General features: G+C 32.7%; 1 protein-coding gene and 1 pseudogene across 1 annotated transcript in view; both read right to left on the bottom strand.

The window, feature by feature from the left end:
• Window positions 1–26,696, bottom strand: part of TER94 (Transitional endoplasmic reticulum ATPase TER94) — a 95,012-nt gene that overhangs the window by 22,395 nt on the left and 45,921 nt on the right. The window contains exons 7-12 of the mRNA XM_085826600.1: window positions 22,537–22,639; window positions 20,318–20,451; window positions 15,083–15,218; window positions 9,014–9,126; window positions 2,142–2,306; window positions 987–1,109 (exon numbers count right to left, since the gene is read on the bottom strand). Coding sequence (XP_085682726.1) covers window positions 987–1,109; window positions 2,142–2,306; window positions 9,014–9,126; window positions 15,083–15,218; window positions 20,318–20,451; window positions 22,537–22,639 — 774 coding nt within the window. The remainder of the gene's footprint in view (window positions 1–986; window positions 1,110–2,141; window positions 2,307–9,013; window positions 9,127–15,082; window positions 15,219–20,317; window positions 20,452–22,536; window positions 22,640–26,696) is intronic.
• On the bottom strand, window positions 16,367–16,482 carry LOC118193772 (small nucleolar RNA SNORD10; annotated as a pseudogene).

Raw genomic sequence — 26,696 nt, 5'->3', positions numbered from 1 at the left:
AATACTGCTTGCCCACTATACAGTTCAAAGAATTTTCACTGCTGTCCCCATTTATGCATAAATTTGAAAAGTCAAAGAAAAGAAAAAAATAAATAAATGGGCATTATTCCTAGATTGAATGATATATGCTAAAATCTTTGCACAAAATCCGAAATTTTGAGTCTATAATTTTGAGGTCAGCATGTTAAGGCAATATTTCAGATTTTACAGACTCCAAAGCTGGCTAAATTTCAGCATTTTGAGACTTGCCCTTTAATCTTATTTGCAGCAGAGCTTCTTCTCTCTTAAGCATTTCCTATTACATTATACAAAAAATACAGGAATTGCACATATAATTTCACTAAAATTATTTCTGAATTTTTTACAGAATTCAGAAATTTTTTAGAAATTATTTTAGAAATATTTTCGTGTTTTGGGATAGGACACCTCCCTCCAGGGAAGGGGAAAGATCATTTTATTAAATAAATCAAGGATTTTAATGGCCATATCATAAATGTAAATTAAAAACTAAAATATTTTTAATGATCAAATTTTCTCTCATTTAAAAGTCACCACGGTAAGGCACGATTTGATGTTTTACTTATACCTTCGGAAACAAATAATATAAACCTAATTATTTAAAAACTTCAATTTTCTAATGATTTTAAACATTAATAATTAAGTTATTTATGTTCCAGAAGATTACATATCGCATAATATACAATTGCGAGGAGGAGAAAAGAAGCAAATTTCTCAATTACTGGTACAGCAAAAATGTTTTAAAAAAACAAATTCTAGGTACATATGCCACTTTCCAATTAATTATTTCCGAAGTATTATTACATGATATTAGTAACTTTTAAAATGAAATGTGAAATAACGCTATGCATAAATTATACATCACTTTTTACAGAATGTTCACTAAAGATTACATTCCGATACTCTCATTTGTAAAAAGGAATACTTTATCAACTTGTTAAAAAACGAACTGTAGTATATTTACAAACCTGAATCATCTCCTGCAGTTCCTTCTTGACTGGCTCCAAACCACCAATATCCTCCCATGTGACACTTGGCACTTCAACAACAGTTTCACGAAGAGCACTTGGACTGCTTTTGCCCATTGCCCACTACAGGAGAAAAACAGGATATGCATTACGATAAATGTAATAACCAGGGAGGCAAATGAAGAAAGAACATTAGTATGCATCTAAGAATAATTCACAATGAAGACTCGTTAAAGAAAATGCATCTATAACTGTCAGTAAATTTTATTTCACTAACACAGGTTAACATGAAAGATTAACTTACCATGTTTCATTTGCCAACACTGAAATATTTGTCAAAGGTTCTGATACTTAAAATAACTGCATCAGCAAAAGAAAAAGGGTCTCCCATTAGCTAAGATATACAAAAACTTGAGTAACTGCTATCTGGAAATATCTTCAGACAAATTTTGCTGAAGCAAAACGTCAACATCGCAAGGAAAGTGAAAAAAACTTGAAGAGACTGCCTGCTTATGCCTTTTATCCTTTCCAGAGTACGTCATTAGGGGATTAATATATATCTTAATATAAAGTCCGAATACTTGTTATCACAACAGATTGAACTTTATTTTGGAAAAGAAGAAAAAAAAAAAAAAAAAAAACCAGAGAATTGACACACTGGCACTTTCCTTCACAAGACCATTCTGTTTCAAATGATGTGAAACTGATAATCTGGCTCCCTAGGCCACTCAATTCAATTCTTTCCTCATCCCTCCTTTGGAAGTTTAGAAAGGACAAGGTGTTTATATTACCATTTCCACGTGCCTTACAGAAGAGGTATGCCCTCAGACAGGCAATATGACTAAATTGATCAGGCTACGCTGGTACAGATTTGAGACAAACACATATGACTGGCCATAGAAAATTGGAAAGTTACAAGTCATGTCTCATCTACATTTGCAAAATATATTACAGCAGGTACAGGTATGTTTTACTTTTATACCATTTATTTTGATTTTCTTTCTATTAACCATAATTTTTATTCCCATTTTTTTTTTTAAATATTTATAACTTAATTTGCACATAACGTCCCAGAATAACTTGGAATTTACACATCAAGTTTCAAGAGTGCCATTCTCATTGTCATTAGTTAAATGAGAATTATTTTATACTCACCCTAAAGTTATCCATGGTTACAGCAAGGGAATTAAGAACTTCGGCATCAATCTGCTCATCTTCAAGATCAATGAGATCCATTTTCTCACGAATCTGCTGTAAAGCAGCTTCTGAACACAGAGCAGCCAGATCAGAACCCACAAAACCATGGGTTTCTGCAGCTATCTGAAATATAAAAGGAGTTTAGACACAGTGTTTGATATTAAAAAAATGTTTCCAACTCAACCAACTTGTTTTTCATAAAGGTAAAAGAAAAATATTACTAATATTTGGCATGTTTCAAGTTGCATTTTTACTTCCTTGTACGAAGTAAAAAGGAAGCATTGTAATCATGAAAAGTTTCAGGCATCATATTTCAAAGAAAATATCCATCTTGAACGCTATCAAATTCCATTTAACGATGTTTTTGCATGACATCTGTAATTAAGGACAGAATAAAAAAAATATAAAACTGATTTAAAATGAATTCTGAAGAGATTTTATTTCATGGAGTCCATATCCCACATAACTAAAAAACGAGTAGCCTCAGAACTTTGAAATTTTGTATATAGGACTGCTATAACATGTAGATGTGCACCTCGCATTTTGGTTGCAATCAGCCGCACTAAACGTATATAAATATATGTACATATATATCCACTCTGTTACCCGGCTCAGTGATCTCAGTGTCTTTACTCTTATGGGTTTGTATCTTGTGCAATTTTTTTTCTTTAAAAATGATTGAATTATGTTTTTCTCATCTTCCAGTTAAGGTTTGCATGCCTTTAGTGAATCTGCATGCAATATTTGTGAAGTTATCAACAATTTAAAAGTTGTTTAAATGTAACTAAGCCTAATGAATTTTGCGATGGCGGACATGTTTGTTTATATTTTAAACTTGGCAAAATAGGGGATTTGTTGCCAATCTAGAGAAACTAGGCTTTGCAACAACAAAGATAATGCCTTCTTTTATTATTGAGAATTAAATCATGTTTAATCCATTCTGGAATTTATTCCAGGAAATAAGAGTTTAAAATTTACTTCGTAATTTTTTATATAGATATTTTGAGTTTTTATATATTTTTGCCTTGTCGGGAAATGAGAAGTGAATTAACTGAATTGTCATTGAAAAAACTTTCTTTTTTGTTTTACTTGCTTAACTTCTTTTATACATCATTTTAGATTTATTATAGTATTTCAACAGAACATGTGGCAACGATTAGATAATTCTTAAGACGATATAAATTTATATGCATTCTGAGTTATAATATGAACGAATTGTAATGCTGTTAAGTGAAACTAGCACCAGAGTATTGCTGTGGTAAATAAATATAGTGAATTTTAAAGAGTGCATTTATTCTATTGTGGTTTGTGCACTATCGACGAAATAGATTTAATTCAATCCAATAAGTTTAAATAAAAGACAAGAAAAATGCATATAATTTAACCTTCCGCACAAGGAAGTCATGTGGTGTACACATCAGATTTTTTGGAATTAACTAAAATTCTGAGCATGTTTTTGCTTTACACTGTCTGCATTAAATCACGGTACTTCCCTTTTATAGAAGCTATTACATAAAGCGACCCCTGACATCTGCATATCAGAAATTTACAAATTAGGCAATTAAGTGTGCCAACCTAGCTAACTAAATTTAGTGATTGCTTTAACAATTAACAGCCACTCATCATGCAAAGTAATAACAAAAAATAAATAACTGCTAGAACGCTGATACTGATCTATTTTGACCCCATTTTTACCTATTTGTCTAACATTTCTTAATTTCTGGCACAAGTAAATCAGAATTCCACACATAGCCTGACTGGTATAGTAGAAGTGGGTAGAACAGAATTTCATGATTGGTTGTATAGTCCCATTGTACTAAATGTGCATTTCTCCCCCACCTTTGGGAAAGAATACTGCAGGAGGTGGTCTGAGGATCTGCCTACCACTAACTTCTTCAAAGAACTTTTGGCTCATTGAATAGTTTTTGTGCTCCCTTGCTCCCCCCCCCCCCACACAAACATCCTCTGCCAGAATTTGAAACCCATGCTCATCCACATGGCAATCAGCATCACTAATCCATTATACCAGATAGGCAGTCATACAGACAACACTGCTCATCCGTTCCCTTTTTTAGGGGAGGGTAGGAGCACAGATGACTTCTAAATAACCAAACTGTGACAAAGGTTCATCTAAATATTGAAGATAATCGAAATCCCCTCTCTGTTGCACACCAATCTGTTTAATGAATGAAATGATATTGCCATTTTGCAGTACACAAAAGCTATATATGTTTATTATAAGGTACACAGTAAACTTTTATTATTTAAGAGTTGTTTTATTTTGATAAAAATTAAAAACAGAAAAACATTTTAAGCAGGATGCAGACAATTTTGGGAGGTAGGCAGGGGCAAAGAAATACACAATATATGACATAGTTTGCCATTAATGGAATATGAAAAACTAAGTGTCTATGGTGTGCAGTGATGTAACTTTCTAAATTGACAAATGCAACAAGATTACTTTAACACATCACTCAAATTATTAAATTAATTCCAACAGAGATAAATTATATTTAATTCATTATTCTAAACTGTACTTTTTGGTTAATTTCATTTAATTTTGAAATTACTTAAAAGGAATGAAAATGGAAATAGAAAATAAAAGCTTTTACCTATCAAAGTGCTCTGAATAAATCAAAATACAATTAGAAATTAATATGCATAGTCATACAGAAAAATTAGCTGTGTACCATTTAAAAATTTAATCTGGGATTATTATTAATCAAATAATATTAAGTAAGCCTTCCAAAAATGTTTTTAAGTCTTTGTAATGGATTAAAACCAAATCAAGTTGAATAAAAATAAAGTCAGGAAAAGTTGTGCAAAAAAATCGCTCAGGGGGGAAAATGGAAGTAGTGCAGTTTTAGATTTCATTTAAGAGACAAAATGCAATAAAAGCCTTAGCTTATTTTATTTAACTAAAAATTTCTTCACAACAATTTTTATTATGCTTATGATTAACATTTCATCTAAAGCAGTAGTGTGCAAACTAGGGGTTGCCAGAAGTTTTTTGGGGGTCGCCAAATTTTTATGAAATGCATTATGCCTGCATGCTGCATACCATACAGTGTACATATAAAGAGTAAAGCGCCATCACTCACTGTTTAATTGCAATTTCATGCTGTCCGCTCTTTCTTTAACCATAATGCGTAATATATGTAAAGTGTGAAGACGCAAGTTTTTCACTCTGGTAGATAGTGCCCTCTTCGCGGTAATTCGCCAGTTTTACTGAAAAGCACCTATTTGACTAGACGTTAACCACAGAGAAAGGGGGAAAATTTGCTCCCGTGATCAGCCAATCAGATGACGAGGTACGTGTTGTGTCTGATAGTCAGAGTGAAGACGTGAAGTGTTCGCATGAAGTTGTAGCATGTAGCAGTTGGCCTGCAATTGTTTTAGTTTATCCTCGAGTTTTATCATGTGACGTTGTGTAATTATGATTTTTTATATTTTTAATCCGGCTTTGCTACTCTGTTATCAGGTATGTACTATCATTAGAGAAAAATCTCTGTTAATTTTATTGAATTTCTCGAAAAAAAACGATAAAATTTTATATATTATTTGTTTTAGTTTAAATAATTTAACTCCTATCTTCATAATGGATAAATGGGTAATACGTACACCAGGTACATCTTCAGCTAACAAACGAACAAATACTGATGAGGAGTCGCAAAATACTGAACTAAATGCTTGATCTAAAAAAATAAGAAAATACAATGAGGAATTTATTAAGTATAGTTTTACATTTTGTGTTGTTGATGATGAAGAACGCCCAATATGTGTCATTTGCAACGAAAAATTAGCAAATGAGAGTATGAAACCAGCTAAATTAAAAAGGCACCTGGAAACTAAACATAAAGAACTTCAAAATAAACATGCCGATTTTTTTCAAAGACGAGCTAAAAATCTGAAAATTCGAAGTGCACATTTCAAGAAATTTACAACAATACCTCAGAAAGCGTTACGAGCTTCTTTAGAAGTTTCTTATCTAATAGGAAAAACAACGAAGCCCCATACAATTGGAGAATCCCTTATCCTTACTGCAGCAACTAAGATGACATCAATTATACATGGCGATAAATATGGAAATGAACTAAAAACAATAGATCAAACAACAAATCAAAAGATATCGTGTCTCGGCGGATTTCCAAAATTTCACGAAATATCGAGTCAGAAGTCATAAAACGCATACAAAATTCATCTGTATTTGTTTTACAACTGGACGAGACTACCAATATTACTAAAATGTCACAACTAATTATTTACATTAGATTTATTTTTAATGAAGATATAACAGAAATGTTTTTATGTTGCAAAAGTTTGGAAGGAAAAACAACTGGAGAAAAAATATTCGAAGTAATAAATGAATATTTTGAAACAAAGTCCCTTACCTGGACAAACTGTGTTGCGGTTTGTACTGATGGTGTTGCAGCATTAACAAGTTCGAATAAAGGGCTCAGAGGCTCAATTCAGAAGGTGGCGCCTCCTATGGTATTTAATCACTGTATGATTCATCGGCAAGCTCTTGTTGCAAAAGATATGGATGAAGAGTTGCACAACATATTACAAGACGCTGTTAGTTCAATTAACTACATTAAACGCAACAGCCACAACAGCGGTCTCTTTTCAATACTTTGCAATGAGATGGGCTCAACGTATGAGAGATTACTGTTACACACCGAAGTCAGATGGCTTTCACGTGGGAAAATACTACGACGGATATTTGATTTGAGAAATGAAGTGTACATGTTTTTAATCGAAAAGAAACATAGATTGGCAAGTTATTATATCATTGAAGTTTGGCTAGGGAAGCTGAGCTATTTAGTTGATATTTTCGAAAAACTTAACGACTTAAATTTGAGCTTGCAGGATGAGAATTCAACTATCATAACTTCAGCCAGTAAAATTCAAGCTTTTAAGAATAAGCTTAGTCTCTCGCAAACTGAACTCATCAAAAACAACACCGACTTGACGATTTTATCAAGGAAAATAATATAGTTATATTTACATTTACAAACATTATTTCCAATCACATTGAAAAGTTAAAGAAAAATTTTTCGAGAAGATTCGAGGATTTTCCTGAAAACGATCTTGGTTGGATTCGTGATCCATTTTCCTTTGACATATGCAGTTCTACTCTTCAAATTAGTGAGAAAGAGCAATTGATAGATCTAATTAGTGATTATACGCTTTGAAATCAACTTAAGACTCAGCCTTGCCAAAAATTTTGGCTATCCATGGAAAAACAATATCCCGTTTTATGATAGAATGCCATCAGAGTGTTAATACAATTGGCATCAACGTATTTATGTGAAACTGGATTTAGCAAACTAGTTTCTATAAAAACTAAATACCGCTCGCGTTTAAACCCTGAAGATGATATGCGAATTGCAATTAGCAACATAATCCAAACATCGGTGACATAATTAGAAACTTGCAGCCACATACATCTCATTAAGGGGCAATTTACTGATTTTTGTGTTATACAAAAAGTATTTTCTTAAAATTATAAATAAAATTAATATGAGTCAGATATGATGATGTTTTTATTCAATAAAACGAAAGAAATGCGCGAAATATACTTTGTATTTGTGAACATTTATCTGTAGGGGTCACCAAAAATTTCTCTCTGCAAAAGGGGGTCGCAGTCGAAAAAAGTTTGTGCACCACTGATCTAAAGCATATGACTCATAAGTCATCTAAACTCAGATATAATAATTCATGTATTGTCACCTCTAAGGGGGTCTCATTCATGTCACCTCTAAGGGAAAATTTTTAGATTTCCCCTTAGAAGAGACATGAAAGATCAAGTTTCCTCAGTCAGAAGAAATTTCTTATTACAATAATGGTGCGAATTGTTCGTGAATATTGTTAACCAGGTATACTACAAAACAGATCAATTAAATGCATTATTATTATAAATTACAACCATTAGCTATATTACTAAAATAAATACATGAATTATTATGAAGTAATTTTATTGCTTTTAAGACACGTTTTAAGCAACTTCAATTATAACATTTGGAAGATAAAATATTTAATCACTGTTCAAAGGAAATGCTCTAGAAATCTGACTATTTAGCAAGCAGTACAGATAATTATTTGACTTGTTAAAAATAATTATCAAACACTGCACATGCCAAAAAAATTAACTGAAAATTATTATTTTAATAAAAATATAAAAACAGTTTGTAAAGAGATAAGATACGTGAAAAGAAAACCAAAAATTGAATCTCTATGTTTCTCGTAAAGAAATTTTAATATACCTCTGCTTATTTTAAGATATTATTAGCTAAAAACTAATAAATGTAACTATTACATTATATTAAAAATAAAGCAATAACTGTATTAATTATTGTTAAAATAGAAAACTAATCTGCAGCATTAGTTCTAAAAGATCACAGGCTCAGGCAGTTACTGCCACAGCAAATATTATTGGTTAAGGAAGGTTAATGCCTTGTCTATAGCCTGTTATAGGTATTTCAGAGGCATTTTCCCCTTATAACTTGCCTCAAAAACATGAAAACAACTGTTGGGGAAGACAGTCAAGATTTGTAATTTGCCAAGTCCTAAATTCCCTCCATGTATGTCTTACGACTGCAAATGAGGCGAGGGTGATGACAACTTTCCCATGCCTCTTTTAAAGCAGCAGACTGTAGCACCTTTTAAGTTAATTTTCTGCAATAATTGCGAATCAGCATTTCTCATTGGGCATTTATTAAAAAATCAACATGCATTATTTAAATATGTAAATTAATTATGATACTATTAATTACTTTGTTTTAATTTTTAATTTAAAAAGAAATCAATTAGTGAAACTAAAAAGCTACCTTTTCAAGGTCAACATCATCTGCCAATTTCATGTTCTTTGTGTGGATGCGAAGAATTTCAAGGCGGCCAGTGGCATCGGGTATGCCAATATCAACTTCTCGGTCAAAACGACCTTTTGAGAAAGGTAAAAAAAGTTAAAATACATCTGGAATTTATTCCAATAGCTCTATAACATGATTCAACAAACAACCATAAAACAATGTAACAGTAGAGTTTTCATAAAGCATTAAAGAAACTAATAAATATATAAAAATGAGACAGTTTTTAAAATAAAATTTTGAAAGCAAAGAATTGTATGCATCAAATTAGTTTTGAATCAAGCAAAAATAAATAAATAAAATGTTTCAGCTTGTGATGCCAAAGATCTTAATTATTTATGTAATTTTATTTTAATTGCCAGTTCACTCTTTACCTTTCTTTTACGAACTGAACCAAGAAGAAAAGAAAAAAACAGAGTGTGCTCCTTCTTAAACTTGAAAATTACAATTCACCATCTCAAAAGGGTCTGAAATGAATATGGCAAATCACACTAAGGCTATCAGCTAAAGGGATGCCTTCATGTAGGATTTTCTGATGGAAATTAGCTTATATTCATGTTATATATACAGAAAATCACACCATGCAGCTAGCCATTCACCTGAATCTTAACCAGAGTGAAACAACCAGTGTACAGTGATCTTATAGCCACACATCTCAGAAAAAAAATGGGGGATTTTTTTTTTAAATGTTCTGTTGTTGATTGATAAAACTATCTTTATTATTCAATAAAATAATTCCATTTTCTGAATGATTTGGCATTACTTGTAACTTCTTAAAGGAAAGAAAAGCAAGAGAAAATGCTTAAAGTATTGAAAATTACACTACTACTTGAAGAAGACTGAAATAGATTTCTATTAAATTAAAAATAAAACCTTACATTCTAAAAAAGGAATCTTTTGGATTTATTTTTCTTGTATAATCACAGTTACAATGCGAATCTTGTTAAAAAATACAGCAAAGAAAAATAATTAATCAGCATTAAATTATCACTGAAATGAAGTTCTAGTTTCTCACAATTTAGATTAAATTAATAATGAGAAATTGTGTAACTAAAACTTTAATGCAGACTGGCATAAATTATTAAAATATGATTCACAATTCTTAATGAAGAAAAAACAAAGATTTAAAAGCTTAATAACACTGGACATCAAAATTAAAGGATAATGAAAAAAAATATGCTCACTAAGTTAATTAAATACAACTGAGCCCAAAACTGCACTTCCGCATATACTTTAGTGCTTGAAATATGCAAATTCAGTAATTGACAAAGGGATGCGTAATGGATGCATGTTGGAATTCACGTCTGTAGTGCTTTAACAGATGTTTTAAAATTATTAAATCACTTTAAAGCAACAAAGTGGTTTCTAACAGCTATCAGTTTTCAGTAATTATGGCTCAAAGGCATCATTTAAGTAAAGGCCAAAAGTGACTAATAATTGTTAAAATCGAGAAAAGTCAAACACAAATGGAGATTGGCCAAGATCTGAATATCCCTCAAAGTGTCATATCGTGAGTTTCAAGCTGCTTTTTAAGCACTGTATCAGTTGATTGATAGCCTGGTCAAGGGCAACTAAGAGCAACAACTGAATCAGAATTTTTTTTTTTTTTTTTGTTGTTGTTGTTGTCTGCTTGGTTTAGTTTTAGACCTTCAGGTTGCAGCAGTAACTCAAATTAGCTACTTTAATCCTGCAAGAATGCTTAATGAGGTTGGACTGTATGGCAGAAAACGAATGGTTTGTGTCCCACTCACTCCAGCTTCTAGAGTAGCCCAATTAAACTAGTGCCGTCATCATATTCAATGGAGCCAGGACGAACCAGCCCAAGGATTGTTTACTGATGAGTCCAGAACAGTGATTCTAGATGCGTTTTAATCTGGAGAGAGGAAGGAACACACAACTTGCCTTCTTGTCCTTCAAATAACCTGTTTCACCAAGCACGATTTAATGCTTTGAGGAGGAATCATGATAAATGACCACATTGAGCTGCATATCTTTTAAGGAGGCTCTGTAACTTCTCAGATATATATGGACAGGTTATTGGAAACCCAAGTTAAGGCTTTTTAGGGATGCTATTGACCTGAAGTTTTTCCTAATGGATGACAACACTTGATCTCATCGAGCATATGTGATGTCAGAATATTTGCAAACAGAACCATCTTGCTCACCCGACTTGAACCCAATTGAGAACATGTGGGACGGTTGCCTTAGGGTGCCATATGCAGGGCTGTGGAGTTGGTAGGGAAAAAGATCGACTTCGACTCCCTCATATATATATATATATATATATATATATATATATATATAATGTAAACATTACACATGGATTACAGTTTATTTTTTTAATATAAAAGAAGTAATAGATGCTACAGAAAAAAAAATTGATGGCATAGCAAATTATTTATATTAATTAGCATTTATTATGAAATGAAAAAACTGACATTAGTTATTTCTAAGAAAAGGTATAGCTTTGGCAAGAGCTTCTTTATTGGAGGGCCATAGACACGATTTGATAAACTTCAGAGCTGAGAAGTCTTTCCACACTAACTTGACTAGGAGGAAGAGCTGTTACTGTTAAGGCTACTTCTTTTAACTTTTCAAGATAGATTTTTATAAGTTCTAAAAGAGGTGTCTTTCAAGCACAATCATGTTTCTCTCTTTCTTCAAAAGCCATGCTGAAATCTTGTTTGTATTTTTTCATTTTTATACCTAAAGGCACTTGGTTCTTTTATTTTCATTCGTTTTACCTCAGCCTTTTCTGTATTATCCAAAAATATTTCTCAAAATCTAATTCATCACTGGAAGACGATGATAGAGACTCAATTGCAATGTCTGCAGTTTGACTGTCCTCATTCGAATTCTCCAATTGTTCTGAGAATAATTTCATTCTTAATGAAAGTTCATAGGTAGTTTTCTTTGCCTTTTTAATTTGTTCGTCATCCAAGAAAATTCGGTGTTTTGGATCTACATACTGAACCCAGCAAGATCTCATTTTCTAGCAAACTAGTTTCTCTTTTCTTCATTTAAGAAATGATTCCTTCTGCAATAAACCCTTCATTTCAGAAAGAACAAACACCCCATTCTTCTATTCTCACCTCCTGTCAATTCTTCAGATTGTAGCTTTTTTGTGGCTATATACAGTGGAGAAAGAAGAATTACCAATTCTGAAAGATCATTCCACAGTCCTTCTGTTAGTGAAACATTAGGGTTATCTGCATCTTCTAAAAACGTTCTTAATTCTAAAAACCTCTTAGCATCAAATATGTACTTCCTTATCATGCTGCTTGATCAATAATTGCTCCTTTTCCTGCTTGCATCCTAAGAGTGGCATCAATTTTGGGAGTTCTTGCCGCTATTGCTGCTTACCTAAATTTACCAGCGAGATTTGTAACTAAATGAATCAGTTTAATCACTAATGACAAGTATCACATCCATCCTCCTCCCTTAATTTATTAATAGGTCAATAAAATAGACTAACTATGTATTAATGTATATAGTCCATACATAAAAACTCGGCTTGTCATTAATTTTTTTCAATTCATTTTAATTTCGTTTCAAATTCAAACTGTCCAACAAAACTGGAGTCAGAGTCAACCTGTTTTTAGTGACTCCAGTTCTGACTCCTTTTACCCCAAATCTGCCCGACTCCATGACTCTGACTCCACAGCCATGGCCATATGTCGGCACACTAAATTCCTCCCCAGACCATCCAGAAACTGAAAAGCACACTTCTAGTAGAGTGGCGTGCAATTCCACAAGACTTGATCACAAGTCTATAAAATCAACATGTGAGGTACGCACGTCTGTCCGAGGTGACCATATACCATATTAAAGAAAAAAATTCCACAAGAGGTAACTTAATTTGTCCATCATTTTACAATTTCCATAAATTTGGTTTTAATTTCAATGTTTTGCAAATAATCAACTGCCAAACATTCTAATTTTTGTTAACTAATTCTTCTGTACAATTTCTATTAATAATTTTTCATTAAGTATCAGTTACATTTTATTTCTGTCATTATTTTTCAATTTTGAAGATCAATGTACATACAAATTGGAACATAAATTTATAACTTAAATTTTCATCATAATAGATTATGATCTTTTCTTTTATGACATATGTCAAACAATTTCCTATCGAAAATTATCGTCAGTGGAGAGAGAGGAATTATCGTCAGTGGAGAAAAGTCACCTACTTTCTATTCTTAAATTAAACATATTGTTTTGTCTTTTACAACAGTGGTCTCAAACTGATGGCCTGCCGACTGTATGCAGCCCCAGAAACATTTTATGCCACTCGCGAAGATATTTTAAGAATTTATTTTTAGTAAATATGGTGTTATTTAAAGTATGAGTTTACATCATTTTTATTTTCCAGAATACCTATAAATGGAGCTAATTAATTTACAATGTAATATAAATTTTGTTTGAAGATTTAAAGATAGAGAATTTATTAAATTTTTAGGTTTTATTTTATATAAATCAGGTTTTACTTTGTTCAGGTCTTTATCTATCTAACAGATCAGGTTTTATTTCATTTGTACCTGTCAAAATGTAAATAACCCCAGTGACGAATTTTTGCATTAAGAATAATCGCCTTATTTGGAAATACATTTATATGAGAACAGCACTTTTTTCATACAATTGAAAATTAATAAGAAAAAAATTTGACTGAATCTGTTTTATAATTAGTAACATGCAAATATATATATTGTTATTTATGCATCAAAAAATTTTAGTAAATAAGGAAAAGAGATTAGGTCTCTTTTGTTGCACTTGGTCAATTTTTTTGAAATCTTGATAAATTTTCTCTCAAGTTTTCATAATTTGTTTATTTTTAATTTTAATTAAAAAGTTATTTATGGGATATTAAACAAGTTACAATAACTTTACAGAAATGTCTCTAAGAGCTTAATATTTACCTGTCAGTATATTTGAATACCAAGGAGCTGTCTTACAAGTATCAAACTTCAGATAGAAAATAAATATAAATTTGTATTCTCCCCTTCGTATTATTTGTGTATGTTTTGATAAATATTTAGAAAGTGAAATTTCAAATTTAATTAAAACAATTAGTTTATTAACAAAATTTTTCTTTTTGTACAATAAAAAAATTCGACCTCTGTGCATTAAGTAATCTGTGCATCTGTAAGATTGTGCATACAGCCCATATGCAGTTATCACAGTCTTACTTTTTTTTTTTTTTAATGTAAAATATTAGGAATGAAAAGTTTTTTAAATGTGTACTTTTATTTTGATTACTTGTGTACATTAAAACAACTAACCTTTAATTCTCGTGCTTAGAAAATTTTATCACAACTAAATAATTATAATAGCTGCACTAAGATCAATTTAGCATTACTGTGAAAAGAAAGCAATACAAATTAAAAATTCCTGAATTTGCTCAAAGTTTTCGCTACACCAGTTTTAAAAGTTACAAAAAATTATACATTATATTATAACTATTAAATTACAAATTTATATATTTCTAACATTATAAACATGATATTGTAAAATCATACATCACTTATATTTAGAATTATATTATAAAATTGACATCTGAGATTTGTTTAAGTTATCTGCATGCTACTGAAGCTCCTGCCACCAGGAAATGTAAAACTTTCCAAAGAACCCTCATGCAGGTACTGCTTTAAATACTCATCAGACCTACAAGACTAATTTTAAAGATAAAATTACAAATTTTATTAATAACTAAAAAAATTAATTTAAAAATTAAGATTGTGAAATATTTTTAAATAATAGGGAAGGAAAATAATAATTATAAGCAGCTGACAGCTGTCTGATTACTAATTCAAACTCACTGGGACTCGTAAAAAACTGCTTGCATCTCTACAAAACTTTCTTTTTTCGTGAGATTTTGAAAATTTAAGCTTTTGTTAAACTCAAGACAAAATTTTTAATCACCCTATTTCCAAATCAATGAAAATTTACCATAGTTATCTTAATGGATTTTATAAATTCAGAAGTATTGACAGGTAAGAAGAAAAGATATTAGATAAAATAAGAACTCACCAAAACGTCTCAAAGCGGCATCAATACTGTTTGGTCTGTTGGTGGCAGCCATCACTATTACATGAGATCTTTGCTTCAGGCCGTCCATCAATGTCAGCAGCTGGGATACAATACGTCTCTCGACTTCTCCATGAGTCTAAAACAGTTAGTTCATAGAATAGGATATCTTAGATATTTTTATAATACAGATTTATTCACTTCATTTAAATGCAGCTGTTAAGGCCAATCCCACCCCCTTCAAGAGGATAACTTACATTCCAAGTTATCATTTCAGTTAAACCTTTGCAAGAATGAAACATTAGATTCCTTCTGAATATAATTTATAGATACTATTAGAAAATGCTTAAAAGGTATTAGATATTCATTGCACTTATTTATTATAACTCACACAATGCAAAACAGAATGGCATAACTGCTAACCTTTAAAATATGAAAAATCAGGAGGTTTTCACACTGCACGGCAATGCCATTTCAAAAAAAAAAAAAAAAAAAAAAAAAAAAAAAAAAAAAAAAAATCCAAATCGACCAAAAATATCCATAAATTTTATTGCTGAGAAGCATTTTCCTAGATTTTAAAAATCACTTAAGAAAAAAATTCGAGATCTGGTGATGTACCACATAATGTGATGGGAAAGTGGGAGAATTGGCAACTATGGAATGATAATAATAAAAAACTCTCATAACATTTAAAATAATAAGCATGCAAAATATGTGTAAATTCCTGTCACAGCAAGCTTTCAATATATTGAAATATTCAATATATTCTTCCAATACACTGAAAGAACATGCAAGAGCATACTGGATGTCACTTCAAGTATGGAATTGGGACACTTTTTAGAATACCAAACTAATAGTTTTTAAGGTCAAATTACTTGGATTAGAAAAACGGAATTACATGCAACTTGAACCAATATGTGTGAAAGGTCAACTGAAATCATTTTCTATGACTCGTGTAAAAATGCACAACTAGTATTTGTATTAACATATTTGGCAATGAAATTGCATTTCTCTATGTCTGCTCTCATTGTATTAGTGGGTAGGATATCCAGCCATTAATTGCATATGAGTCCCCCCCCCCATCAAAGCCTGTTTCTTTAATTTCATTAAATTACAGCACTTTTATTATTGTACACCCTCAGGGAAAAAAATTGTCTTCCAGAATCAAAAGCAAGATCACAAAACTCAAAAAGAGATCAGCACAAAGTAAACAGTTAGTTACATTTTAGGTTAGTAACTCTGGGAACATAACATCAGTATATAATTTGCATGTTCAATAATTTATATGCTCTCAGAAAATAATTTCATCTTTCAAACTCAAGTAAGATATACACACTCAGGAAAACCCTGAGTATAAAACACTTCAAGAGGTCAGATGACGCGCATTGTTTTCATCACAGAGCAACTTGAGGTTACTGACAACTGAAGGGTAACTAAATTACTACATAATCTGCACATTCAATTTTAACTTTTTAAAATAAAGCAAGACCTGCATTAGTTACTACAACAAATCTTTCATGCAAATAAATTTTTTCCCAAACTTATATCAATTATATATATTTTTATTTATTTTAGATTTGTATATATTTTTATTTATTTTACATTTATATATATTTTTACCTTACTTAAAAACTTTAAATTTGCCACCTTGTTAAAATATAATATTCAGTTATAAAAAGAATTTTTGAAATCAGGTATCTATAAAAATTAGATTTTATCAATGTTAATTGCTTTATGTGTGTGCTGTGTGCATCTAATTTGATTAAAAACTTAACATTTTCAAAAAATTAATTTTGTTCTGTACAAGAAAATGAAAATTAAACATGCTTGCCAACTTCTTAAGGGTAAAAATTAGAGGATATTTGAAAAAAAAAAATCAATAAAGTTTACAGAGAAAATTTATATATCTGAATATTTCAAAAACAACTAAAAAGAGGAACACTTAAAATATTAACTTTCCTGCTTCTGCTAAAAAATAATTCAGAAATTGCATTTCATAATATTCATTTTTATAAAATTTCAGCACTAAGATACTCAAAATCTCCAAAACTGAAAGGTGAGATATTAACATGACAAAGGTAAAAAAAAAAAAAAAAAATGTTTCATTTCTACATTATACCTACCAACTCTAAAGTATGAAAAATTTCACAATGGCACCGTTTCAAAAGAGCTCCAAACTGACTTAATTCATTTTATAATGCACAAATCAGGTTATTCAACAATTTACAGTATGAATCTGATATAAAATATGACTAATTACATATTCTAAATTTTAAATTCTTTGGCTAATTTCATCATCTAATTTTCTTATACTTTTATACTGAGAAAATACCAAGTATGGATAAAAAGCTTTAATTTATCACAGTACTTTCAAACATGATAAAAATAAAATAATTAATGACCATACCATTGTGTCCATATGCTTATTAATGTACCATATATTGATATAAAACAAAATTCAGTGACTTAACATTGGTTGAATTTTCAAATAAATTTCTGCAAAATGTCTATAATACATCAATGCTATAAGGCATTTCTCCTGCCTTCTTACTGTGTCTTCATGGTGTAGTGGTCTGCACGCTGGGTGTGTATTCCAGAGGTTTATAGTTCGATTCCCAATGGGCTTTGCTTATTTTGCATCTCTCTTGCTTCCAAAAATTACCTAATGTCTCTACAATGGCACCCGAACTATAAGAGTGGTGGATGACGACTCTCCACACTCAGAATTTGGCAAAATACAAGTCACCCTTTAAAAGGGGGAGTATATAAAGTTTTTTTCTCGCCTTCTTAGCATGCCTTCGTGGTGTAAAGATTCAGCACACTGGGCGCGTATTCCAGAGGTCCGTGTTTCGATTCCCGGCGAAGGCGTTGCTCATTTTTCATCACACCTGTTTTATTTAAAAAAATAACCATGTCTCTACAATGCAATTCAAATCAAATAAAAAAAAATTAGAAAATTTCTTCTGAAAGTTATAGGAATGGTGGGGTTCCACAATTTCAGGTACATTATTAATGAAACAAATTAGTGAATTAGTGAAATTGGTGAATTTCTAGCAAATGATTTCTTTGCTTTTCTCACAAAAGTTTAATAATTTACATCTTTTTGAGGTAACCATTCATAAAATTTTGTTTACAGCTAATAAAATAGCCAAGAAAAGAGAATGGGAAATTCCTTTAAATGAGCTAAAGCTGGAAATCTAAAATTACAAGTGAGATTTTGGCAGAGAGACTTCTAAATTAGCAAAAATTTTAATTAATAAAAGGTCTTTTCTAGTTAATAGGATACCAACATGAAATTAAATAGCAAATCACCAAATGTAGTAACCTGCTTATTTCATTTTATGACATCATTGAGAATAAATGGCAAGAATAAACATCAATTCAGTACTTTTTCCTTAGATTTCCCATTGTGTTTTCTGTTGAAATACAGAACCCAAAATCCTGCTATACTGCCTCATTACGGCAGGAAAAGACATGACACCAAATAGAACAGGTGAATTACATGTGGAGTGTACCTCTTGATAAGGCAACAAAAACCATTCCATTATATCAAATTAAAGCATTTGGAACTACGTCTGCCTTCTGTTTATCAACAGAATCTGTTCACTTTCCCTTTTTCATTGAGTTTGTGCTTTTTCCCATTTGTAATAAATCCTATTCTGGAAGAGTCAAAACCTGTGATGTTTTTTCTCATCTTCTTTAATTTCACTAGTAAAAAATTTTCTGCTAATGCTTCCCTTTGTCAGAGAGGGAGGTTATTTAGAATTATGACTTGATGGACTTTGCAGAACTGAATTGCCAAGAAACTCAAAATAATGAATTAAAAAAAAGGAAAAAAGAAAAAAAATTCAGCATGGATTACAGAAACATATAGCTGTCGAAAAATAAACTGTCAGAAGAATACAATTGTGATTAAGATAATATTATCCATACTGACAGACTTCATTCCAAAAACCATAAAATGAAATTGTATTACTGGCAAAGCACCGAAACGGGGCTGCAATGAAAGAGCTTATCACAAGAAAAAAAAATTAAAAGAACACATACAGGATTGCAAGTTCTTAGATTCCTTTTCTGAGAGCTATTCGGTATATTTACTTCTGGTTTCAAGAACTTACACTAGTAGAAGTCTAAACTGCAGTTACAAATGAAACACCATACAGTTACTGACTAAAATAAACGGGGCTGCAATGAAAGAGCTTATCACAAGAAAAAAAAAATTAAAAGAACACATACAGGATTGCAAGTTCTTAGATTCCTTTTCTGAGAGCTATTCGGTATATTTACTTCTGGTTTCAATAACTTACACTAGTAGAAGTCTAAACTGCAGTTACAAATGAAACACCATACAGTTACTGACTAAAATAATTATGTGCCCTTTTACTTTCATCCTATTAACTGGAATACTAAAATAAAGTTCTTAAATATACTTAATTTAACTTCATTCTATACGGTATATTATCCCTCCTTTAAGCATGCCTTTGTGGTGTAATAGTTAGCATATTCAGTGCATATTCAAGAGGCCCAGGTTCAAGTTCCTGCGAGGGCATTGCACATTTTTCACGTCTCATGCTTCAAAATATCCTAATGACTCTACAATTCTTGCATTTAATAATAATGGAATTATACTGAATGTATTTCAAGTTAAGTTTTATTTTGAAAGGAGGAAATGATAAAGAAAAAAAAAGAAAATTTTAAAAAATTCAATCCTTTAAAATACATTTATTCTTACAAAAAACATTATATGCATAAAATATGCGTAAATAACCTCTGGATTAAATTTTCCACAATTTTAATTTATACAGATCTTATGTTGCTGCTTATTTTTATGGTGTATAAAATTTAATTGTGCAATACACAAAAGGCAAAATTATTTCATCAAAAGATTATAGTCATAATAGTAAAACTAACAAAGCTGTAGAGTATATTACATTATCTATTGTAAGGAACAAAAAATTATCTAACTTTGTTGGGATTCAAAGCACAAATCTTTCAAAGCTAAATGAATGTGATAACCACTTATACCACGCAAGCTTGCACATGGAATAAATTGCAGAATTTTATGCAATGTATTTTCTCTTCCATAGCATAACTTTTTTACCTTATAGAAAAATCACACATATATTTCATGACCTAAACTGACATTTCCAAGCAATCACATAATTTATCGCTAGTTTTTTAAGCAATTACATCTCCCCCAAACTATTTAAAATTCAAAGTTTAACTGAAATACTCTACCTTCTCTCTCTTGGGGGCAATGGCATCCAGTTCATCAATAAAAATAATTGAAGGAGCATTTTTCTCAGCTTCTTCAAAAGCTTTACGCAGGTTGCTCTCAGATTCACCAGCCAATTTACTCATTATCTCGGGGCCTGGATAGGATAAAGTAATGTTTAAACTACATAAATTTAATTATAATTATAAAAAAACTCTCTGAATGCAATTTGCAATTATACTGTAATGAAGTACATAATATTGTAATATATGGCATCAGAACCATTTTTTTACTGCTTAAGTAATACTGTGACTGGCCAGACTGAAAATCATTATTCTAGTTAAAAAGGACAATAGTTATTCAAGCCTTAAATATAAAAGCTTTGAATCTTCATACAAGATGATGATTAAGGATAATAAATGCGAATTTTTAAGATTTGTTAACAGCTGGCAGCATGTAAAAATATTACAGGTACTCCTGCTTTGAACCTTTCGAAACTAGCAGGACAATACATCCCAAGGTAGATTTCATTTTTAGTCTTGAAAGGCCTAAAATATAATATCATTCCCTATTCTGTGATCTGTATAAGAATTCTAATAAAACTAAATTTTTAAAAATATTTCCTAATTTTAGCTAGTATTATGATTTACTTTACCTTAGTTTCCAAAAAGTAATTGAAATATGCTTATTAGGTGTTAAATATTACACCCAAATGAGAATTACAACTGTGATACTATATGTTGTAGGATTCAAAAGTTCCCGGATCAAGTCTATAACGTAAAACTTTTTTGCAGTAGTGCGACTACGAGAACACTTTTGTGTTACTATGCTCTCTCCCTTTTCTAAAAGTAGTTTGTCCTAAATCATGTGGTCGAAAGCTCACAGCGACAACGTTTTTTTGCAAGCAGGGGCATTTAGTAATTGGCAATGGAAAGAAATGGCATCAGTTGAACAGAAGATCAATATCAAATTTTGTGTTCGCTTGAGAGAGTGCTATGGAGACTTTCAAAATGTTGAACCATGTGTACATTAGTGAAACATCGACAATGCAAGCTTTTGAGTGGCATTGTTGTTTCAGAGAAGGCAGGAAAAGTGCCGAAGACGACGAGTGCTGTGGCTATTCCGTGAATTCACACACCAATGAACATCAAAAAAAGTGTCTGTGGCAGGATGTGTGAACGGGCAGCAAACAATTTGTCTAACATCAGAATCAGTTGGGATATCAGAAACCATGTAAGTGGAGGATTAACAAAGGATCTTAACATGCATAGGGTGTGTCAACACATCTTTCCCTGTATGTTAAATGTAGACCAAAAGGAAATTCGAATGGAAATGGCGGGAGATCTCGGCTGTTGACAAAGATCTTTCGCTACTTGGCAGAGTTGTTACTGGAGACGAGAAATGGTGTTTTTTGTACGACCCACAAACCAAGAGAAACCCCCAAACCATCGGCAATGTGGAAATCACCACAATCTCCACAGAAGCAGAAATTACGCCAAGATGCTCTAAAGAAAAGGTCATGCTAGAGGTATTTTTTGATATCCAGGGAATTGTTCATCTGGAATTTATCCCTGAAGGACGCATTGTGGACAAAGAACTCTACGTCGAAATCCTGCGTCGTTTGCGTCAGTCAATCCGGAAGAAGAGACCAAAAATGTGGGCTCAGCAGTCATGGGTGCTGTTGCATGACAATGCTCCTGCTCACCGATCCCTACTCGTCAATGACTTTCTTGCGAAAACAAAAACAACTGTTTTGCCTCATCCTCCTTACACACCTGATCTCGCACCCTGCTCAAGATGTTTGCAGGGTTGTCGATTTCAATCTTCAGATGAAGTTAAATGTACATTGCAAGCTGAATTAAAAAGGACATAGCCAAAAATGGATTCCAGACATGCTTTGATGAACTTTACAGGCACTGGAAAAAGTGTGTTGTTGCACAAGTCTTATTTCGAAGGAGGATGCATTTCTGCAATTCATAATATTTTTTACATTATAGACTCAGTCCGGGAACTTTTGAATCCTACCTTGTATATCCACAATTTTCCGATAACTATCACATTTAAAAGTCATCCAAAATTATATCTTTCAGTTAATGTTAAAAAAATTTTAATTAGGTATTAAAAAATCAAACTTTTGGGTTAAATCATTTAAATTAAACTTCCCTCGACACAAATGACTAAAAAAAAAAAGTGACTATAAAATCAAAAACACCAAAATATAATTATTAGCAAAATATCTTACCATTAATTAAAAAGAAGAAAGCTCCAGTTTCATTAGCTACAGCTCTTGCTATCAAAGTTTTTCCAGTACCAGGAGGCCCATATAATAAAATACCTCTAGGAGGCTGAAAAAAAATTAATTCACATGAAACATCCTGAACTTTATGAATGAATACATCAATACCTTAACACAGAAGTTCATTTTGAAATTTTTAGTGAAAAATATTTTAGTTCAAAATGTTTCTTTAAATCAATGCACGTAGCCCCCTCTCTTTTTTTGGGGGGGAGGGGAATTATTTTGCCTTGCTTGCTTGTTCCTGCTAATAATGAAAAGCATGATGCAATTTCAGAAGAAAGTGAGTGAGTGAGAGATTATGGCGCAAAACCAAAGTTGATTATAGTGCGCCAAACGCGAGATGGGGTGAGTAAAATTGATGAAATTAAAATACAATAAATAAAAACAAGTAGACAAATGTGTCAAATCCAGAGGATGCAGTCATATAAAAACAAGTTAAAACCACACATTTAAAATTCAAGACACAATTTTCAAAACAAATTACATTAGGTGATAAAAGCCAGTCTCTTTTAAATAATAAAATAAATTACAATTCACCTCCCTTCCGATTAAACAGTCGAGAGGTAAGTCACAGCTATTAAAATACTTCTGACGAAGATTATTAAAATATGGACACTCAATTAAAATATGACGGACAGATAGACAAACATTACAATTTGAACAAACAGGCTCATTCTCTGCTTTTAAAAGGTAGCCATGTGTCACTCTTGTGTGACCAATTCTGAGGCGAGTCAAAAGAACTTCTTCTTTACGATTTCCAGCAAAATCCCAATGCTCAATTCTAGGCTTTACATGTCTTAACTTGTTTTGACGCTGAACATCCCAAAACTGCTGCCATTTTTTTTGTATCTTCTTTTTCACAACACAACAGATGTCTCCAAAAGGGATGAGGCGATTGGACAGTTCAACAGCAGATTTGGCTGTGATATCTGCCAGCTCATTCCCTTTAATTCCCACATGACCGGGAACCCAGCAGTACAGAATTTCATATCCATGACTCGTTAGGTTTATATGTATCTTGAGAACATCCACTATGACTGGGTTTTGAGTGTTAGAAAAAGTTTCTAAAGATTTCAGTGCACTATAGGAGTCTGTATAAACTATAAACTTTTTGTGGCAGAGCCTAGATGTACAAAAGACAATAATATATTGCAGTTAATTCAGATGTTAAGACAGAGGAGGCATGGTGCAAGCGTCTGCCCTCCATGTGGTCTTCAATTACAAATGCCATCCCGACATGATCTGTTGACTTGGATCCATCTGTATAAACTGGAAGATAACTGCTATATTTGTGCCTGTGCTCAGCGAAGAGTTGTCTATAAATGATGTCATTGGTGCTTGCCTTGACGTGATGCTTGAAAACATCAAGAAACTGAATCCGTGCATTTTCCCAAGGTGGGAATTCAAAATTCTGTACTGCTTGGGGGCGCATATCAGAGAGGGAAAGTTCCTCAATGATAGGGCGAACTCTTAAAGGAAAGGTAGGAACACAGGATGGACGTGTTTCAAATAAAGTGTTACACACATCATTAAGTAAGTACAGTTTATTGGGATGTTCAGGTTGTGATAGAATATTAAAATATTGCAATAGGGACAATTGCTCAAGCCTCAGATAAAGTGATGGTTCGTTAGAGTCAACATACAGGCTCTGGACAGGAGAAGTTCTGAAAGCTCCTGAACATATCCGCAGAGCTTGAAGGTGAACAGGATCGGGTTTTAACAAAACTGATGACCGAGCGGATCCGTAAACAACTGCGCATAGTCCAGTCTAGAGCGAACCAGGGCTCTGTAAATGCGAAGCATGGAGCAACGCTCTGCACCCCAGGAGGTGTTCGCCAACACTTTTAAAATATTTAGTGTTTTTAGACACTTCTTTCTCAGGTTTAAAACATGAGGAAGGAAAGTCAATTTCTGGTCGAACGTCACTCCTAAAAATTTTACTTCGGGCGCAACTGGAATAATTGAACCATTGAGATATAACTCAGGTTCAGGATGGAGACCTCGCTTCCTACAAAAGTGCACGCACAGTTTTTTGTTTGGAAAAAGTAAATCCCTGTTTGTTTGACCATTCTTGGATCTTATTCAGAGCTATCTGCAACTGCCTCTCTACGTATCTCACGTCTGCCCCTCGACAGCTAATCTGCAGATCATCAACATATAGAGATCCCAAGATGGTGGAAGGAAGTTCTTTTAGTACTGAGTTTATTTTTAAACTAAACAGGGTTACACTAAGCACACAGCCTTGAGGCACACCCTCTTCCTGTTCAAAAACATCTGACAAAACAGAGCCAATTCTTACTTGAAAAGTTCTAGCGTTCAGGAAATTCTGAATGAAAATTGGTAGGTTGCCGCGCAAGCCACTCTTGTGAAGATCGCGAAGTATACCGTATCTCCATGCCTTATCATAAGCTTTCTCTATATCGAAGAAAATTGAGAGAAGGTGATTTTTTCTTACAAAAGCTTTTCGAATGGATGTCTCTAAGAGGAGCATGTTATCTACGGTTGTTCTCCCTTTTCGAAAACCACTTTGATAAGGTGATATGATATTATTTTTTTCCAAGAATTAGACTAGGCGGCTGTTTACCATCTTTTCAAACAGTTTGCAGAGGCAACTCGTAAGGGCAATTGGCCGATAGTTGGAGGGATTCCTTGGATCTTTCCCTGGCTTAGCAATAGGAATGACAACAGCTCTCCTCCATGCACTGGGAAAGGTACGCTCCTTCCACACCCTATTGTAAAGAGTGAGAAGGGCATTCAGTGACTTATAGGACAGATGCTTTAGCATTTCGTAATTCACGCCATCAAGACCCGGAGAAGACCTATGTGTCTGCAATAAAGCTCTCTTTAATTCCACCATAGTAAATGCTCTATTGTAAGGCTCAGATTTGGAAGAGTTGAATGCGATGGGATTTATTTCAGAGTGCTGCTTCATAGAGAGAAATGCAGGTGAATAGTTTCTGCTGGAAGAAACGGCAGCAAATGTCTCACCAATAGTATTCGCAATTTCTTCTATGGAGCTAATCATTCGGCCATCTTTTTCCAAAAAGGAAAGTGAGTGGTCTTTATACATTCTGCATGCTTTTCGAACTCTTTCCCAAACCTGCTTACTAGGTGTAGAAGATGTTATTGAGGACACATATGAAATCCAGGAATCCCTCTGGCTCTGCCTTCTTACTTTTCGTGCATTTGCTTTGGCTCTTTTAAAAGCTATGAGGTTTCGCAAAGTAGGATATCTACGAAAAATACCCCATGCTTTTTTCTGTTTTTTCAGTGCTTCATGACAGTCGCGATTCCACCACGGTTTCGAACATTTTAGTATTTTTCCTGATGTTCTAGGAATCGAAAGCATAGCTGCCTGAATAATAGTATTAATAACAGCTTCCACAGCGTCATCGATATGCACATCTTCTACCATTTGCTCTGTGAGCTCTGCAGAGGAAGAGAAGAGTTCCCAGTCTGCCCTGTCCAGTATAAACCGAGGGAGTCTCGACATGGGGTTTGCTCCTCTTCGTGCAAGAGATACAAAAATGGGATAATGATCGCTGTTGTACAGGTCATTTCCGACACTAAAAGTGCAAAATGGCAACAGAGATGGTGAACAGATGGCAAGGTCGAGAGCGTGGAATGTCCTTGAAGACTCATGGAAGTACGTATCCTGCCCATTATTTAGGAGACAAAGGCTATGATCTTCGATCATCTGATCAATTTGTCTTCCTCGGCATCTTTACTACCCCAGAGTGGACTATGGCCGTTAAAATCTCCTATTATGATGAAAGGCTCAGGCAGCTGCTCTAAAAGACCATTTAAATCTTGCTGATCAATATGCTCATTTGGAGGCAAATACAGAGAAACGACTGTAACAACAATATCAAAATTTGTTTGAATAGCGACAACTTGGAGGGATGTTGTCAAAGAAAGCACATTTGAGGGATAATCCAGTGAGGTGAGGAGACCTACACCTCCACTGGCACGCTCACCTGCAATGTTATCTTTCCTGACGAAAGAAAACCTTCGAAGTTTTGCCAGTTGTTCTGGTTTTAGATTTGTTTCCTGTATTGCGAAGCATACAGGATGATAAGCATTAATTATGGCTTTGATGTCGAGCA

The sequence above is a fragment of the Stegodyphus dumicola genome, chromosome 11 (genome assembly GCF_044657685.1).
Source record: "Stegodyphus dumicola isolate Sdum_Otavi_A_Nest chromosome 11, ASM4465768v1".
In the NCBI taxonomy this organism is placed as follows: domain Eukaryota; kingdom Metazoa; phylum Arthropoda; class Arachnida; order Araneae; family Eresidae; genus Stegodyphus; species Stegodyphus dumicola.
This window is presented reverse-complemented; position numbering and strand designations above follow the sequence as displayed.